Source organism: Artemia sp. Qi Xiang Cuo, chromosome 20, assembly GCF_049724085.1.
Source record: "Artemia sp. Qi Xiang Cuo chromosome 20, ASM4972408v1, whole genome shotgun sequence".
Lineage (NCBI taxonomy): Eukaryota > Metazoa > Arthropoda > Branchiopoda > Anostraca > Artemiidae > Artemia > Artemia sp. Qi Xiang Cuo.
The window spans coordinates 29,386,807-29,405,745 of record NC_142813.1 but is presented as its reverse complement, the minus strand read 5'-3'; the positions used below and the strand labels follow the sequence as shown (position 1 = coordinate 29,405,745).

The 18,939-nt window shown below is 34.1% G+C and overlaps 1 protein-coding gene across 4 annotated transcripts in view; it reads left to right on the top strand.

Moving 5' to 3' along the window:
* The window catches only part of LOC148940066 (double-stranded RNA-specific adenosine deaminase-like), a 123,278-nt gene that overhangs the window by 17,922 nt on the left and 86,417 nt on the right, over positions 1-18,939 (top strand). For all 4 annotated transcript variants that reach the window (XM_089105931.1, XM_089105929.1, XM_089105927.1 and 1 more), the window contains exons 3-6: positions 2,926-3,031; positions 7,937-7,998; positions 12,973-13,113; positions 14,554-14,688. In XM_089105931.1, coding sequence (XP_088962057.1) covers positions 2,926-3,031; positions 7,937-7,998; positions 12,973-13,113; positions 14,554-14,688 — 444 coding nt within the window. The remainder of the gene's footprint in view (positions 1-2,925; positions 3,032-7,936; positions 7,999-12,972; positions 13,114-14,553; positions 14,689-18,939) is intronic.

Below are 18,939 nucleotides of genomic sequence, written 5' to 3'. Positions count from 1 at the left end.
CACGCTTAGTAGATTATTCGATTTTATTTTTGCTCATTTTTTGTTTAATGGAGTTCTTTACTTTTCTTTGAAAAACTTAATTTTTGGAAAAGTTTTTTAATTAATTTCTGTTCGTTTTATACTGACATAGTCTTTTCAGGGAAAAAGAAAATAATACTTTAAATCTTTTCGTTTTTTTAAGAATTTTTAGTTTGGCCTGCTATTTGTTTGCTGGAGAAAATTTTTCATCAATTTTTAACAACATACACCCTTTTAAAAATCAGGACACAAATAGTAGTGTTTAATTTAGTTTCATACCTCCTCTAGTTGACCTGAGATGTAAAATTTGATACCATTCGCAAAAAAATCTGTTTACTTTCTTTGATAGCTTGTATACACTTACGCTATTGTGATTTGGTTAAATTTTAAGAGCAGAAGTAGCCCCGAAAGTTTGAACATAATACCCTCAGTCGTTCTTGGATACTGCCGAGATGCCTTATTGGGAATTAGCATTAACACAGTGCATTTTGTTTAAGCTTAAGGCAACATTTAGTTTTTAAACATAAAGGAACATGGGAAGGTGGGCGTCGGAGGGGGATTAGTTTCCCTCTAATCATTTTCGACTATTAAAAAGGGTATCGTCCATTTCTATTTTCAATCGAATGAGCCCTTTTCGAAGTTCCTATGTCAACTCCTTTAATAAGAAGTGCCCTGGTCTAAAAAACAGCAACAACAAAAAAATAATACATTTTTTTTTATTTGGCGTATTTTTGGGACCTGTTTCTTAAAACCAAACACAAATTGAACATTTCACATTTGTAAAATGGCAAAAATAAAGAACGGAAGATTCCTAAGATCTTCATTCAGATTCACATTTATATTTTGCTTATTGGTTGTTAAAAAAAACTTTTTAACCAAGAAGTTATCGTTTTATCATAAGAGTATGTTATAATCTCCTGATTTATTTAGAAAAAAAAGTTAAAAAAAATAATTCAAAGAAAAGTGAAAAGCAATATTGAAACTTAAAACAAGCAGAAATAAAGTAATATGTTAAATCTAACTAACAGAAATTATTAAGAATAGATAAATGGAACCTAAAACGAACATGAACTATAAAAAAACAGATACTACTATGGATGAATAGATGAAACCTAAAACTAACAGATTTTAGATAGTCCAGTAAAACTACGAAAAAGAGGCCAAGCCATGGCAGTTGAGCAACATAAATGTTTCTGGTGCCAAAATGTTCTGAAAAACTTGCTTGATAGCATATTTAAAATCGGCCTTGCAGAAATACCGTTTTTTCAAGGAAAAGAGGGGAAATCTCGAATTTTAATTTCTGCAATATTTTCTGGGTTGAAAGGTTCTTCCTATTATATAAAGTTCGGGATAAACAAAATTAAAATCAGAATTGGAAAATACTATGGCTTAGTGCCCCATTTCCCCATTTTATTTCAGTTATGTGAAATCCGAAACCACAAGTTTCTGGCCAGGTGGACCCCACTGTACAAGGAAAATTTTAGTTTGGAAGAATGGGCCTGCTTTAAAGTGACAGATGAAATAAGTGCCGAGAAGTTTCCATATACAATTGGTTTGGGACTTTCGAGGAACGCTGGGATAAGGGGACCACACATTTCTGTTTGGGTGGAGAGAATACTAGAGTAGCCTACCCAGAAACGGACCAAAACCTAGATGTCCTGTTCAGTTTTGAACTTGCAGCCTAAGTGCCCAAATCAAGCAAGACTCGCTTAGACTAGGAATGACTGAAGGTGAAGAGAGGATATTCGGCAACGACAAGATTGATCAAATGGATTGCTTTATTAACCTGGGTAGTATTATTTATAAAGATAATGGATGCAGCGAAAATATAAAAAGTAGAGTAGCCAAGGTCTTGGATATTTTTTGGCAGTTCAAAAACGTTTAGAAGAATAGTAAGATCAGTGTGTGAATCGAGATTGGGACCTTTTAAGCTAGGGCAATGGCTTTGGTTAAGTGTGGCTTCAAAAATGTAGGTACTTCGGAAGCCAAAAGAAGATTTGTCATTTCTTTTCCAGAGAAATTGCCTACGGAAGGTTTTTGGTACTCATTTGACTAACCGTACGTCAAACAATGAGCTATAGGAAAAATGTAGTATACCCACTTTCTAAGACTATAATGAAGGAAAGGTTGAGGTGGCTAGGGTATGTTTTATAGGTGAAGAATGAAATATTGCCAAAGGTTGTTCTTTTTGGCTATCCATCTGGGGCCAAGCAAAAAGCGCTATGTCCTCGAATGGGGTCAGAAGAGGCTGCACGGAAGGGTTTAAGAAAAAATTGAGCTTTGAATAGATTGGGGTGAAAAGAGGAGTTTGCGCTGTTGTGGTGGCCTCAGGCAGCTTCGTCTTCTAGTGAATTGTTAATAGTAGTAGTAGTTGGAACATGGAAAAATTTAGAAACCCGAAAACTGTTTGATTCAAACATATAGATTTGGTCAGGTTGAAGCCATCTATTAAGCATGTTGAAGCAGTATTATGAGTAGATGAATCAATAACTGATTTATGAGTCGACTTTATGTATATTTGAAAGATGTATGTTTAAAAGGAAAAGTTAGCTTTTGCAAACAGGGCAAGTGGATTTATTGGAACAACCTCTCTCACCTTTCCGAAAGAAGCTTTAAAAAAAAAAAATTTTTTTATTAAATGTGATTTTTCGAAATGTTTTGACGTTCTGCATGTGGTTATCACAGTAGTACTTGGCTGTAGATCTTTTAAACAGTCGGTAAAAATGTTACAAAATGTTAGATTTTGCCTATCCAGACTGAAGAAAAAGTGTTATTTTGCAGATATTGTGTGATTATGGTTTTATTTAAAATTTTCATTCTAATTTATTTGAAAAACCTTTGTTTTTTCTTTGTCTTTTGGTTAAAAACATTATGATTTCCTTTTCTTGAGCTTGTATTTTTACCTAGGAACAGCAACTGCTTCCAGCAAAAGTGAAGCAAAGAAACTAGCCGCCGTAGATATACTGAAGAAGGTAATAAAATTGGATGAATTGAAACTAAAGGAGAATGAAAGGTAAGTCTTGCTTGGGAGCAGAAGTAAAACTCCTCAAATGTATTGTTTTCCCACATTTTTCTCTAAAATATAAAATCATACAGTCCATAGAAAACGGAGGAATATTATACAAACTAATTGTTATACACTATTGTTTTAATGCGCACAAGTACTAAGGAAGGTGGAAAAGTCATGGATCTTCTTTCTTTGGAGAGGTGCGTACTGGAAACCCTCAAAACTGCATGTTTTAGGGCCTAATTCTCATGAGCGGTCCTTCCTATCAATATGGGGAAAAGATTTGACTTCTATTGTCTCCTCAGTTGGAGGAATTTGGTCTATGCATGTGATTAGGCTGTTAAATGGAATTTGACTCCCCTACTATTGTAAAGTGTATCTTTTGTGAAGTAAAAGTTTATGTCTGTTTGATACTATTAGGCGACTTTATATAAACCTGTTTAATGCTATTTAATTGTTAAATTTTTATTGTTTTGTTTTTTTACCCTGGCCTGGTAGGTTTCTTTTCTTTTGTAAATGCTATGTGATACGGAGTGTTCGCCAGGAGTAATATTTTCCCAGCGAATCCTCCTCTAAAATGTAAACATAACGACCTGAAACTATTTTGGCATTTTCGGCCCGCTTTAAAATATATTAAGAGAAGATTTTTTTCAGTTTCGAAGCATTATTACGCTAAAGTTAAACTTTGGCGTAAAGGCTGACCCTGGATGAATATGAATATCATATTGAAAATGAATGGAAGTCAAATACACAAATAATTGTGTTAAAGTAGAGATTAATAATAGATCTTAGATAAACAGAAATTATTCTACCTAATAAGAGGGTTGTTACCCCTAAATCTCTCACTCTCTACGCTATTGTGACTATAAAAATAATTTATTTTTAACCCGTTACAAAACACAAGCGGGGTACTAGGAAAAAAGAAACATAAAGAAACTTCAATATGCACAAATATAATGTACAATCACTAACGGTAAAACGATCTAATTAACGGGTGGAAACAACCTAGAGAAAAAACAGCATTATCAGCTAAAACAGTATTTTAATCTGAAGTAGCTAGAAGTAGCTGCAATCAATTTGGGCTTAAGAGACCCTAATTAAACTGAAACAGAGCAATAAACATATAGTAGTATTCTCTGACTCTAAATCTGCTCTCAATATCCTAACAAACCCTAACTTTGAAACACTGGACATAGACTTACATCAAACTAAATAAAACCTAAACAGCCTTGGATGGCTAGGCTGTGTTATTAAATTTCAATATATACCTAGTCACCTAGGTATAGAAGGAAATGCAAAAGCAGACAAGATAGCAAAGCAAGGAGCTAAAAGCCAAATGGAACCAGTGAAACCTCTAACTATAAGGGACATAACTAGATTGCGACTGAAAGCACTACCCAAATTAAAGCCATCAAATCTATCCCCCTTTCCAACCAGGATGCAATCACTCTGGTTTTATCGCCTCTGTACAAATACAGCTAACTTCAACCACCATTCTTTCTCATATAAAAATAAGCAGCCAAAGAGAAGTTGCCAGTAGCCTATTTTGCAGTTACTGTAAGACCACAGAAGAAACCCCTGAGCACATACTGCTGGAATGTAAAATGCTGGAAAGAAAACAAGTAAAATCCCCGCAACTTGAAAATTAAACTATGTCTGAATTCAAACCCTCTGACAGATGTAAAAACTTTAACCCAATCATCAAAAAGAGATTTGTTCATGTATGCTTTCAAACTGTTATTGGATCTAAACCTACAACGCCATATATAGCAGTCAATTTATGCTGACTTATTGAATTGGATAAACCCTACTACCATTATACCACATTTTTTTTCACCTAATTAGCTGATCTACATGTTTACATATTCATCCATATTTCGAATATTTATAAGCAGTGTTTACAATTATGCCGTTTACTATAATAGTGACGTAATTTTTGCGACTAGAGAATTTACATAATAAGGCAACATCTCATTCAGCCGCAACTGAATTGTCCCAAGAAGAAGCCTGCGAATTTATCCTGAGAAAAGAAGAAATATTCAAAGATTGGGATACATTGTCAACCTAGAAAGAAGAGGGGCCAATGATCTGATTTTTAGGACGCACGCCTCGATTGACTACAGCTGATTGATCTTTAGAATGACTCAGAAATATCCGTAGCACCATATTTACTAACAATAGTATGATTATGGTAAAAACGAGGCAAATAAAGTAGGTACTTGAGGTACCGAAAGTACATCACTCGAATTGATTTTAGTTGTTTCTTCTGGAGCAGTAGATACATACCAGACATAAATAAAACGGAGTGGTCACAAAATGTACTATGAAGACATAAAGTTTTAAAAAGACATAAATCTTTTAAAAGCTGGTTCTCAAAATGGAATAAAAAGTCGGAAATAAATACATATAAAATGCTTTAAAAAACTCGTTTTCAAAATGGACGAAAAAATATATTTTTTTTCTCGAGAATCAATGAGTATTGTGCTTTACATAACTTGGTCTGTTTCACTCGTTTTCCTCAACTTACCAACCCTTTTTCATTTATGCATTTGCAACTGAGGTCAATTGATAACTTATGCTATGTAAAGTCCAATCTGTTTTGAGCTCCTCGTTTTACATATCTGATTTCATAATAAGTCATAGTTATGGCCGTCTATAAAGTCAATAGGTCTAAAAAAATTTGTGAATCCTTATTTTAGTATTCATTCCACTTATGTTTCTATGGACTCTCAAGAAAAAATTCATACTTTTGAAGTTCATTTTGAAAACGTAAAAAATAATTTTTAAATTTATTCATGTAATGTATTTAACGAAATATTTCTGAAAAAAAAGTTTTTCCAAGAAAATCCAACAGCCATATTATACATAAGACTTAAAATGAATAAGCGAGTCAAACTTAAAACAAAGAAAAATTACTGCAAACACGAGTGGGGCTATTGCTCCCTAAACATTCCAAAGGCCATAGTGCTATAACTGAAAATAATTTGCATTTCGAGCAGTGTCTTATTTATCTGTTATAACAAATAAATAATATCTGTTATAACAAATAAATAACATCAATAGCTACATGGCCTAACTGACTCAAGTGTCATTTGCATTTTATTAAATAAGATGCATTTTGAACAGTACTATTTTATGCGTAAAACAACGAATAAAAAGAGTAAACAAACTGTAACAATCATATGACTGGAAAGCTCTGATGCTGGAAAAGAGTTGTATGCTGGATAAAACATTCAGTCAAAGTTTTCGATCAAGAGCAGTTTTGTGTATTAAATTTGTAACAACAGTATGGCAAATAGAGTTTTTGATCGATTGAAAGTGTGCGTAGTTTTTGGTGTTCTACTAGGAAATCCTCTAAACGTATTTTAATTCACCACTTTATTAAAAGAATCTTTTTTACGTTATATTTCTTTGTATTTTTTTTTGTTTTCAAATAAACGCATGACTGTAATTTATGAAAGAGAGTTTTCTTCTGTCTTCAAAAGAATACGTCCTGATTCAACACAAATTGCTGTCTCCTTAATTTTTTGTATTAATCGAGGTTTCCTGGTCGTGAATTTTAATTAAGGTGTCTGTCTGGTCTGAAACTCTTAAGCGAATCAGATTAAAAAAAAATCGAAATTTTTGTGCTAAAAGTCGATAAAAGCACGTTTTTATTCCAAAATTTATCGTTCTTGTTTAGATCCCCTTGGTCCAGTCTACTTACCCTGAAAGTTTAGTTCTATTCGGAGAAAGACAGTGTTTTACCCGTTTTCGGTTGCACGAATCAATACAACCCAATTTTGTTTTCAACCTTTTTTCCCTTTCGGGTTTGTATGTCCCAGCATACATGCCCTCTTGCTAGCCGATTGTGAAAGAAAAAGTGGGACCCCCCTTCCCCTATGGAAAACTCCCCCTTGCGTGAATCCCTTCCCTTAGTGGAAACTTTCCTCTCTGTATTTATAATGATCGTATTTTTAATTTTTTTTATAATGATCGTATTTTTAAATTTTAAAGTATTTGAAAATTTCCAATCGGGAAATTACCCTCGCAGACAATTCTCTTCCGGAAAATTTCTTTCCTCTTGACCCAATGAAATATCCAACTTGGAATTGAATGAGTACTCTGCCAAGTTTGGTAGAGTACTACCAAAGGGGGCGAAGGAATAGATAAATGATGCATTGGAGACACGAGGCTCTGAGGGATTGTCCATTTTCAGAAATTACGCACATGAGCGATGGTGCCTGGCAGGTATGATGAAACTATGCTAAGCGCGGTGGAACTATGCCAAGTGTTGTTATGACCGTGCCAAGGGTGGTGGACATATCACTTGATGGAACTGTGCTATTTTCCGTGAAAATGTTTGTTTTACGTGGTGCTCCAAGATGTACAGTAGTTGGCGGAAAGTGGGCTACCCATGTGTGGCACACGTGGCGCTCCAAGGTGTACAGTAGGTAGTAGAAAGTAGGCTGTCCCTCACGTAGCTCTTTAATAAGACAGCACTCATGAGTGACAAATCACGGAAATATAAGGGGGGGGGGGGTAAGGATTTACTTTCATTTTTTAAATGAAGATTTAGAAAAGATACTTTCCAAAATATAGAGGGTGGGACAGTCTTTTTCGATTTTGTGTTTTCTGTGAAATTACCAAAAAATGTATATTTCGAAATCGAGGGAGGCAATAAAATCTAGGTGAAATTTCTCCTTCCAGTCGGCCTCAAGCCCTCCCCTGATTTTTTCTGTTGGGAAGGCTAGAGTATTTCCTCTGGTAAGGAGAGCTAGTTACTTCTTTGCCAATTCTATTCTGTTTTAAAAAATCTTCAGGGGGTTATGTATCCCGTTAAATAGTGTTATAAGTACACACACGTATACCAAACGTGAGTTTATTCGTATCTATATCTTTTCTTAGTACTTATCTGTAATTTTATTTCAGAGAGGAAATTGTTAATGTCTTGCTGTCTGAACATGATTCGAGAGAGCTAGAATGTCCAGTAGGTTTGTATCGATGTATATTTGTTTTTTCCGTAGATTATAGAACCCTTTTGCAGAACTTTCAAACATTTTCTGCAGGAAAGAGAAATTTTGAACTTTTCTACTGGAAGAATGGTTGCGTAGCTATGTTTATTTGTTACTTTTTTCCCCAGGGACGATCATATTGGACCAAATTCAGTGCTTTTTTAAGTAGCAAAAGAGATTGTGCCACAGCGAAGTGGCTTTTGCTTAACCATTTCTTGGTGTAAAACAACAATTATGGCTCGAAGAGGGCAAAAAGCTACCAAGTGACAGTTCTGAGATACTTAATAAATTTTAAAATTACCCACAAACTACATATTGAGTTTCCCAGTTTCAGAGGTAGTAATGATGCGCGATGGCGTATTAAATTGCTAAAGCTGCGTGTCACTACGTGAGATAGTCCTTAATAACTTGATCGATTGATTTGAGGCTTGGTGTAATTATGCACAGTAATGTATAATTGCGCATCAGCTATCATGGATGAAGGTCAGTAGATATTTTGTGGGGGGGGGATTTGTCTGAAGCCTCGAAAAATGTGTTTTTATCCTTAAGTTTTCTAGCCTTCAAATAAGTTTAAAGTGATTCGAGGGGGGTGGGGGAGGGTTGAAGTTAACCTGTAATGCCACTTCATTGTCAGGAATATTTTTAGATATACCTGTAATTTGGTTGGTGTAGCATGAAAGCCTCTCTTTCTCTCTCTCTCTCTCTCTCTCTTTCTCTCTTTCTCTCTCTCTCTCTCTCTCTCTCTCTCTCTCTCTCTCTCTCTTTCTCTCTTTCTTTCTCACATCTATGAAGGGACGTCAATCCATTTAACTGAATAATGCTCTCCCTCTCCATCCACTGAAAATTCTGTAATAGAACTATTATTAAATTTGTCGCAAAATTTTCTCCAAAATTTTAGTAGCAAATTAAAATCATAATTGTTAAGCAGAAAAACCAACAAAAACTTTAGAAATACTCTTTTTATTGACCGACGAAAAAACAATATCATCGAATTGATTGAGAGAAAGCTTTACCAAAAGAGAAGTTTTTAAATGAAAACGGAAGAGATACATTAAACCAAAGAAGAGCAGAAACAGATTTCAATAATAATTGAGACTTAGGATGGACTTGAATCACTATCAATTAGTAAATGAGAGCAAAAACGAGCAAAAATTTTGCTGTTGGTCTTTCGACAAATGAAAACCGAACTAGTCAAAATAAAAATCGTCTCCTGTAAATTTTAAAGGACGTTCTGGCCTATAGAAGACTTAGGGGTCGTCAGCCCTACTTCTGTTTGTGGTAATTCTGTTAATTTTAGGTTTAGTTTGATATATTCATTGTAATTTCTCTTCGGTCTTCTAATTTATTCATTGATAGCGGTTTTTTTCATTTTTAGTTTGTACTATTATTAGAGTCTATTTCTGCTCGTCTTTGGTTTAATGTAAGTCTATACTTTTCTTAAAAAAGAGTTGTTTTTTTTTACTGCTGCCAGGAAATTTCCCAGGTAGGCAATTGCTACCTGGAGCTTTTTTAATTTTCAATATTAAGATTCAAATTGGAATATTTCTTCTTTTTCTATTCATATTCATCTTATGCTCTCTTCTTGTTACCCAGTACTCTCTCAATGTCTCGTGCCCCTCCCCCTGCCGATGTTTATGGGGAAATCGCTATAGAAAAAATTTGTTTGAATAACATCTTGAAAACCGTATAAGAGATGGCCTTATACTTCATTTTGAAAATATCTGAAGGAGTGCGTTTCCCAGGAATAACCATCATTTCTGAAGTACTGCTGCATAAATATTAAACTTGGAATGCTAAAGACAGGGTTAAAGGAGGGAGTGATAACATCCCTCATATTTAGGAGAACCTTAGATCAAACAGTTCGTCGTTACGAACTACAAGTGGAGTGGCTCTTGTCAACTGAAACCAAAACTCTGAAAGTATAACTTGGACTTCATTATATGCAATAACAAAGTATATTATTTATGCTGATTATAAATATGCCTTTTGTGTTAATTTTAAAGATGCTCATAAAAAAATATAAGCTAAGGAGAATTTCCATAGTTTTGAAAATAGGGTTCAAACTCTCCCAAAAAGAGGTTCATTCTTGATGGAATTTATAAAATGAAATCCAACGTGTATGAGGTTCCTAAAACCACTGTACAAAAACACGAAATTTCTTATTTTTCAAGTAGAGGATGATCGGTCATGTGAGTTTTTTTCTCCTTCATGGAGGGTCGTATAGAAACAGCAGTCGTAGAATAAAAGAAGGTTCTTTAGAATGAACATTTAACGGTAGAGTCTCTTTTTAAGTAGGAAAAGAAAAGTAGCAAAATTGATCACGCCAAAGCGAAGTGCCATATTCTAGCATTTTGGCCTGTAAAACAAGGATTTTTATTAAATTATTATCGAATATAATCCCGGGTCGAGATATTATCTTTTAGTCCCAGGGTCTATACTAGTGTTTGGTATACCGTCAGTCCCTAATTATCCCTGATGTCCATGAGAAAAAGAGATGGGTTATTAGAGACGATTTATCGAATGAAACTAACGACTGCAGAGTACCGCATAGTTGCACAATATTTATTATTGTCTTGGACTATGGATTTTCTTATGGGGAGGAGGGTACCTAAGCCTCAATAAAGTATTTTAGGTGGATGTTTTCTAACTTTATACAAAAGCATATAAATTGAATGAATATTTGGTTGATTATGAATTTCACCCCTGACCCCCCTGCATTAAGGCAAATATATATTTGGATGAATTTAGGGTGAATGGTGCAGTCTGAGTGTTGATAGGGTGAAAACTTACCTCTTACTGTTGAGACGGTAGTTTATTTAGACAAATTGTGCTTTGTCTCGAAAAGGAAATACACTAAATTAGCTCTTTCTCGGAACATTATTCTGCAAGAGTTAAACTTTAATTTCAGTTGTAGACTTCGAGGGAGCTTTAGCCTTCCTCATATTTAGGGTAGCCCTGAGCATGTTATTAAAAATGCCTTTTTTAAATTAAAGTGGGGAGCGACATCAAAACGTAAAACAAACATACATTATTCCGTGTGTGTGGAGCCTGTCTCTTTCTTTGTCTCAGCTCTTTGCGCTTAAGTTTGACTTTTTGTCCCCGATTCTCGAAGAATGACTGCCCAAGCACAAGGGCTATTCTGATGAGAGAAAAAGTATTTTACAAGGTCTCAAGAATGAAAGAGCTTATTGATGCGTATTTAATTTAAGCAACAAAATTTTCATTTCATATGTTTTGAAAGCCAGTTGGTAAATAAAACAGTAGCATTTGCCCATCATCTACACTTGTTGTCCTTATGTATGCTTTTTAATTACCATCAGGGGCGTCGTTTGGGGATGGCAAGGGGGGCTAGTTGCCCCCCCCCCCCCAATAATGTGAAGACAAAAATTATTATACATCCCATGCCCTTTGACTGGACCTTTGATCCGGATATGGACCTCTCTTGCCTCCCCCAATAAAAAGGCTGGAGATTCGTCCCTGATTACCATCAATCTAAAGTCAGTACTGTCAATACTATCAATTTATAAAAGTACTTAAGTGAAGCACTGTAAAACTTTCAAACAGTTCGTGGTAACAAACTGGAAAGAGCGACTCGGCGCAATAATAACAGAAACTCTTAAAAAATGTATTTTTGATAACAATAGACACATCAAAAGAATTAGCTTTTTATACTGATTCCAAATATATAAAATCCATTTAGTTTTAATTTTAGACTACAAAAGTTACGAGCCTGAGAAAATTTGGGTGATTTTTGAAAAAGGAGATAAACGATCCTAATGAAAATCACACCATTCGATTCAGAATATCAGAGAGCCCTGCAGTAGTGTTTTCAAGCTCGTATCTACTAAAATGTGGGATTTTTTATTTTTTGTCAGAAGAAAGATCATAGAAGCGTGTTTTTTTTCAGGGGATAATCGAATCAAGGGTCCTATAAGACCGGGAGAGGGCTCTTTCGAGCGGAAACCAAAGGTTCTAAGTGACCTTTTTAAGTGACCAAAAAGATTGGAGAGCCATTTGGTTCAGCAATATCTAGGCTTTTGGGAATGACTATGCTGGAGGGAGTCATTTCTCCTTGTCAATTCCCACGCCCTTTTTTGGACCATCTCAAAGCAATAATGCACGTATATTACTTATGCTCCTGTATTTAGATCAATTTTTTGACCGAATACAAAACCATAGGGTGTTATTGCTCGTTAGTACCATACTTGTGCTTATTTCTTTACAATATTACGTTAATAATACCTCTTAATGCCAATCTGAAAAAAAGAAAACTTCTGTATACATCGAGGAAATAGGAGGAGGATGGGGGCTTTGGTGCAGTTAAAAATTCACTCTGAAAATGTAATCAGTAAAAAAATTCTCAAGAAATGAAGCTACAATTTTGATTTTGTAGGGGTAAGCTTAAAAGACCGAACTGTTACCAAATAAAATACATTTAGTTTGAAATCGCAATAAAAAGAAATTTACAGAAAGTTCAAAGAAACATAGCAAACAAATTAATTAATAAACTACCCAGAAAATGTAATAAATAAAAAGTTTCTTAATGTAACGGAGCAAGAATTTTTTAGGAAGTACTAAGAAACTTAGCATTAAATTAATAGTGATAAATTAATGTAAATTTAGCCTCTCCGAAGGAGGGCTGGAGCTTTTAGAGGATGGGGGAAATTTCGGAGGACACAACTTTGTTTCAGAACAAACAATACACGAATTATATAGAATTTGAAGAGGTAATTGGACAATTTCAAAAGTCATGAGATTTTGGGTGGCTTGGTGGGATGGTAGACTCAAAGGACTTTCCTGGCATACTTGCTGGGCCCAAGCCTTTGCCGGTTCAGTTGTCAAATCTCATTATGATATTTTTTACTTTTTTTTAAGTACAGCTAAAAGTGCTCTCTTTTTCCTTTTTCGATGCATTATTTTTACGGTTGCTAACGTTTCAGTTTTCTTTTTTAGATTACATAGCCGTACTCGAAAGGACTGTAACCTTAAAAGGTTTGCCTACGCCAATTTTTGATCTAGTGAATCAAGGAGGACCCCCACATCAGAGGACATTTGTAATTCAATGCAAGATTGGAGATGAATTTGATACTGTTGGTGAGTTCCAGTATTAAACCTGTCAACTGGTGTTTAAAAAAAAAAAAAATCATGTGCCATATTTTTTTTTTATTTCATTGCATGTTTAACCAAACTTTGTATGCTCCTTTGTAATATCAAAGCATTATCATTATTATCTTTTTTATTACATATAAGAATGTCAAAATTAAAAGCATCAAGATTATTCCATACGATGGAGTTATTTCTAGAATAAGCAGCACCCCTCGCGGAAAATACCCACCCTGGAAAATACCCCCCCCCCGGGAAATACCCCCTCCGTGGAAAATAAGGCTTTCGAAATTTGAGGATTTTATTGAGTTTTGTTTTTTGAATTTCCGTAGGGGGAAGGAATTTTGGTACTTGTGTATTGTGGGCCACTCACTCAAGTTATACGCTGTGTAGAACTCGAGAAGAAATTGGTTTCTTCGTTAGTTTTTTTCAGCTTAGCGCGAGACAAGACAAAGACAAGTGACAGAATATATGGGAAATATATTATTTGGGCTATATATTCGCACATAAGCCAGAAAACAATTGAAGCCAGAAAACAATTTTTTCTAGGTATATGGCCACTAAAGAATTACAGAAGAATAGTGAGGTATCTGGAAATTTTGTTAACTAAAAAAAAAACATTATAAAGTAAATATAATGTTTCATTTAAGTGTTTTTTCCAGGTGTTCTTTTTCCAAGTATTAAGTACTATTATTAGTTAATATAGTGTTTCATTTAAGTGTTTTATGATGATCGCTGATCAGAGGCTATGTTATTTTACTGTGTTCATAGCCGTATATTTGGCTTTAAAATGCATTTGTCTATATATCTATCTAATATTCAGAATAATTGTACCAAACACATTTTGCATGCAGACCTGCTATACTTTACCCCCCCCCCCTAATATGAAAATATATAGCCTTAATTTATTTCTAAAGTAACGAAGAAACTAACGAAAAAACGGTTTGTTCTCGAATTTTACACGGCGTAAACTTGAGTCAGTGGCGCATAATACACAAGTACCGAAATTCCTTCCCCCTACGGAAATTAAAAACCAAAACTTAAGTAAAATCTTCAAATTTGGAACGCCTTATTTTCCACGGAGTTTTTTTTTCCGGGAGGGTGTTTATCAGAGGTGTTTCCCGGGGGCAATCACCGGGGGGGGGGGGTATATACATTTATATATATATATATATATATATATATATATATATATATATATATATATATATATATATATATATATATATATATATATATATATATATATATATATATATATATATATATATATATATATAAATAATGTTAGAAATAATGATATTTAACGAATATGTTGGACATACACCAAGCGACTATGTTTTTGTTGACATTCGCCAGTGAATGTCGACATTCACCAGATTTCAATATTATGATCATTTATGATTAACATTATATATAGTATTTTTCTAGGTGTCGCTGGCCAAAAGAAAGCTGCAAAAAGGGTAGCCGCAGAGAAAATGCTAAAAAAAATTGAGGATGCTTCTGGAAAATTGCCGGAAGTTACCGAGGATGCTTCTGAAAAATTGCCGGAAGTTACCGATAAATGTAAGCTAATAAAGAGTCATTTGAGTCTTGGTATTTTGATCCCAAGTTATTTTGAATTTCTGATGTGGAAAAACAGTTTTTTTTTTCTGGCAAATAGCTCGTTTTTTTTCCTAGCGATTGATTAACATTTAATGACCGAGAGGTCAGAAATCCCAGATTTTCAATAGGAGAAAATGAGAAATAATTCACCAATTTGAAGCTTTAAACTTCTATGTTACGAGCATTATCCTATTAAATCAAGAGCCACTCCTCAATCCCACTGTTTTCCAATTTACGAGAAAGAATTGTATAAAACGAAAATAAAAGATTATGGACCTTAAGGTATTCCGAAAAAAAAAACACATTTTTTTACTGATAGATGTCTAAATCTCTAAATTTTTAAACAGAAAAGTCAAAGCATCCAATTGAAAAGCTATTTATGAAACTGGCAACAGTTCTTTAGGATTACAGTATCTAGGTAGGGTACATAAGTATAGTTTTGTCCACTTTATCTAATAAATATATTTCATAATCATCTGTCCCTATCCTGCAGAAATTTGAACTACTGCATTATGTCCAACTTTTCTAAATATCGTCCACAGATGTGATTGCCATCTCTTTTTCATTAATTTTCTTAACTCTTCATGAATTCTAAAATGAGATGGAATATTTCTTATTTTTACTTTATTTATGTCTTCATTTATTATCTTCCATAATCTCTGGGATGAACCATATTTACGAAACTACTTTTAATATTACTTTGCTTCTTCTTCTCTGAGAACAAATTTGAGCCTGTTTTATAATGTATAAAATTTTCTATATTAGCGTTGTCTGGGTCCTGCATCTTTAGCTTATTCAGTCTATTTTTTCCTTTATATTTGTAAAAAGGCTTTAGTGTAACCCAAGGATTACGAGGTAAATTTTTTTTTCTTGGTATCAACGGGCATACTTGATCAAATGTTTGGTTCTTTTATCATAAAAGAAAGCATTTGACTGATTCGAATCTTCCACACTCAGGAAATCATACGTATCTATATCCCCCTTTTTCACATTCATATGCTCTAACGTTTTCTGCTTAATTCTTTTATGACTTTTACTTAATCTTATTTCCTTTTTTTCCTGATCCAGAGAAATTTGAAACTACAAAACAATGGTCAAATGTGTCATTCAAAAGGTTGTAGTTATCTGGGCAATTTTCAGATATAAAAATGTTGTTAATAAGAGTAGCACTGTTATCACACATTTTTGTTTGTACTAAACGAGTAGGTAATAAGCCTTTAAAAATGATCTGTTCAAAAATTCTAACCTATTGTTTGATGTCAAAACGTTACAACGCATTAAAGCAATGGTAAAATCACTCGGAACAAAAAATGGATGGTGATGTTGATTTAGAGCATCCAAACAATGAATCCTGTTGCCTTAAAAATCTTTACCACTTGACGAAGGTGGTCGATATACTATCATTACCTAAAACGTACATGATTTCATTACGTCGTTTACTCCTATGTCGCACCACTAAAATATCATCTCAACATTCCAAACAATAAAATCATTGCGTATGTAAGGTACCAAAGCATCTCGTATAAATGTACCAATTAAAAAAACATACCTGCTTTATACCAGTATATATACACATGTACCAATAAAACCTCTTTTTTTCTGTTTTTGACTAGCATGGAAAAAACCAGCAATTTTTGTACACGCGGAATGTATTATTTTCCTCAAAAAATGTTTCACAATTCTTAATGTATTTGATGACGACTCATTCAAAAACCCATGCAAAAAGTATTTGGCTACATATCTAATATGAAAGCTATTTCATTTGACTGTTTAAATTTGGAAGAGTATTAGAAAAACAAATATTTATCTTCAGGTGCATAATATCAGTAGGATTAATTGCGAAAATTTACTGGAGACTGGGGGGGGGGGGAATCTTCTGTTTTTATTTCGGTTTTTCAATGAAAATACCAAAAAAGCCATTTTCATTGATGATAACCCCAAAATAGGGCGGTTTAAACATCTAGAGGGGAAGGGATCTAGGAGAGACAGGGTTCCTCTGCCCCCTCAATTGAAGTCATGGCATAATATTTATCTGGTGAATCCTCGTCTTGAGATGGGGATCTGTAAAAATTATTGTTTGTATCAAGAATAAATATCAATCAGTTGCGTAATTATCATAATAAGATTTTCATAGTCATAGGAACAGAGGAATAGAAACTCCAAAAAATAGTGCAATTTCTTGAAAATTGGATCCTCAAGCCCAACTGGTTTGATACCCCTTGAACGATGATTTTAATCTTACATCTTCGATAGATCCAATCTTTCAGTTGATCACATCCCTTTCCTCAAATCTCGCAATGTACTCTCAATAAAGCCTACTCGAAGGCTTTAGGTAACCAATATGACCATTGAGCTGGGCTTTCCTGTGCATTATTTCTTACAGAGAAGCTACGTTTCAACCACTATATTCTTTCGAAGCTTTTCATTTTGGTAGTTCTCCCGATTACTTAAATATTACACCATACTGGAATATCTTTCAAATTCAGACAAAACAAAAGCTTGATTGAGGCCTGAGTTCTTCTGATTCCCATCAGACGTCCTTTACATCAATATGTAGATGAAGACCAGTGTATTTTCTGACCTCTTTTCCTTTAGGAAAACAATATTTAAATTAAGTTTACATAACAGGTGCTGAGGGGGTCGTAGCTCCTCTCTTATTCTGCATTGCTTTTGAATATAAAATAGAAGATTATATTCCTTTGCGTACCTGTACTGAGGCTGGAGTGCGGGGGGGGGGGGGACTATTGCCCGAAGATAAAATTTGTCTGAATAACTGCTTAACTAATCTGAATCTAAGATTTTTCATTTCAGACTCCTCTTTTCTCCAGAAAATATGTATAAAGCTGTACATTTGTCAGGGGGGGATTTTATTGTATTGCTGTAGCAAATTGATAGAAGGCGTATTTAAACATATTTTTTGAATAAAGTGCTACTTTTGAGTAATATTCAACATAATAGCGTAGAATTATTAAAGAACGATTATTTTTAGCTCATTTTATAGAATAGATTGTGGTAGGAACTTAGAAGAGGACTTCATTGATCTTCAATTCAAACTACTAGTGTCGTTTAAAGGCTGAAATAGGACCGACTAAATGTTAAAACTGAGGAAGATAAGTTGAAATCCACATTATGGAAAGATTTGTATTCTATTCTTTTATTGATACAATCTTACCGTCAGGGACACCCTCATTTAACAATATCTCATTTCAAAATTTCATAAAATCTTTGGCCTTTCATTTCTTGGTATATTGGGCAATCAGTGAACATAGTGAACTGGTCTGTCAGCAGTTTCCCATACGGAACTGCATGTAACATTTCTATTTAACAATCTATTTCCATTAGTTGGATATATAATAAAGTCTCGTCAACATTTCTTCCTTTTGAATTCAAATGTATTGAAAAAGAATTGGTGAATATTTTGTTCATTCCCAATTTAAATTTTTAACTCAGCAAACTAAACAAATTGTTTTTCAAACTACTGATTGACGTTTTAAAATTGGGTTTTAGGCATAAATTTTTTTTTTTAATTTCTGTGCAATGTATTTTTGTCAGTATTTCCTTCCCTTTTTTTTTCTTTTTTTTCTAATGCATAAAAATAGAATAGCAAAAAAAATTTAAGTTTGAGTTATTTATTTAGTTTTCGGTAAATTACAAGTGACATTCCAGCCTCTTGGGTGTTTGAGAGGCGACAACTACCATGCTTGTTTGTGTCTTTTAATTTGAATTGCATTTCAATAATCAATCTCCGCTTGTTTTATTTTGACTTTGTTTTCTTGGTTTTACTTTGAAAGTTTATTGAGGAAACAAATTAATGTGAATTTTAGAAAAAAGTTTGAAACCCCTCGAAAATGGCCACAGAACGAAATGATACGTAATGAAACACTCATCAAAGGAATCGCCATAGTTGAAAACAGGAGAATTACAGCCCCCTTCTTGAAGAAAAAGTCCCTTTTTTTGCATGGGGTTGCACCGGTGTGTCTTTTTTTTTTTATAGGTGTAGCACGCTATCATAACATCATAGAGAGCCATTTGACGGCTCTTTTAGAAGCTACTGCTCATATCTACTTGATTTTTGCAAATACGTCTCGATAACACCATCTGTCAGTGCCGTATGGCACCAAAAACGACAGAATGGCTGCAACAGTGATATCCATTGTCGAAAACCGTTGTTTTCAACCATTTAGTACCACAGAGCAGAATTTTGGCCCAAAT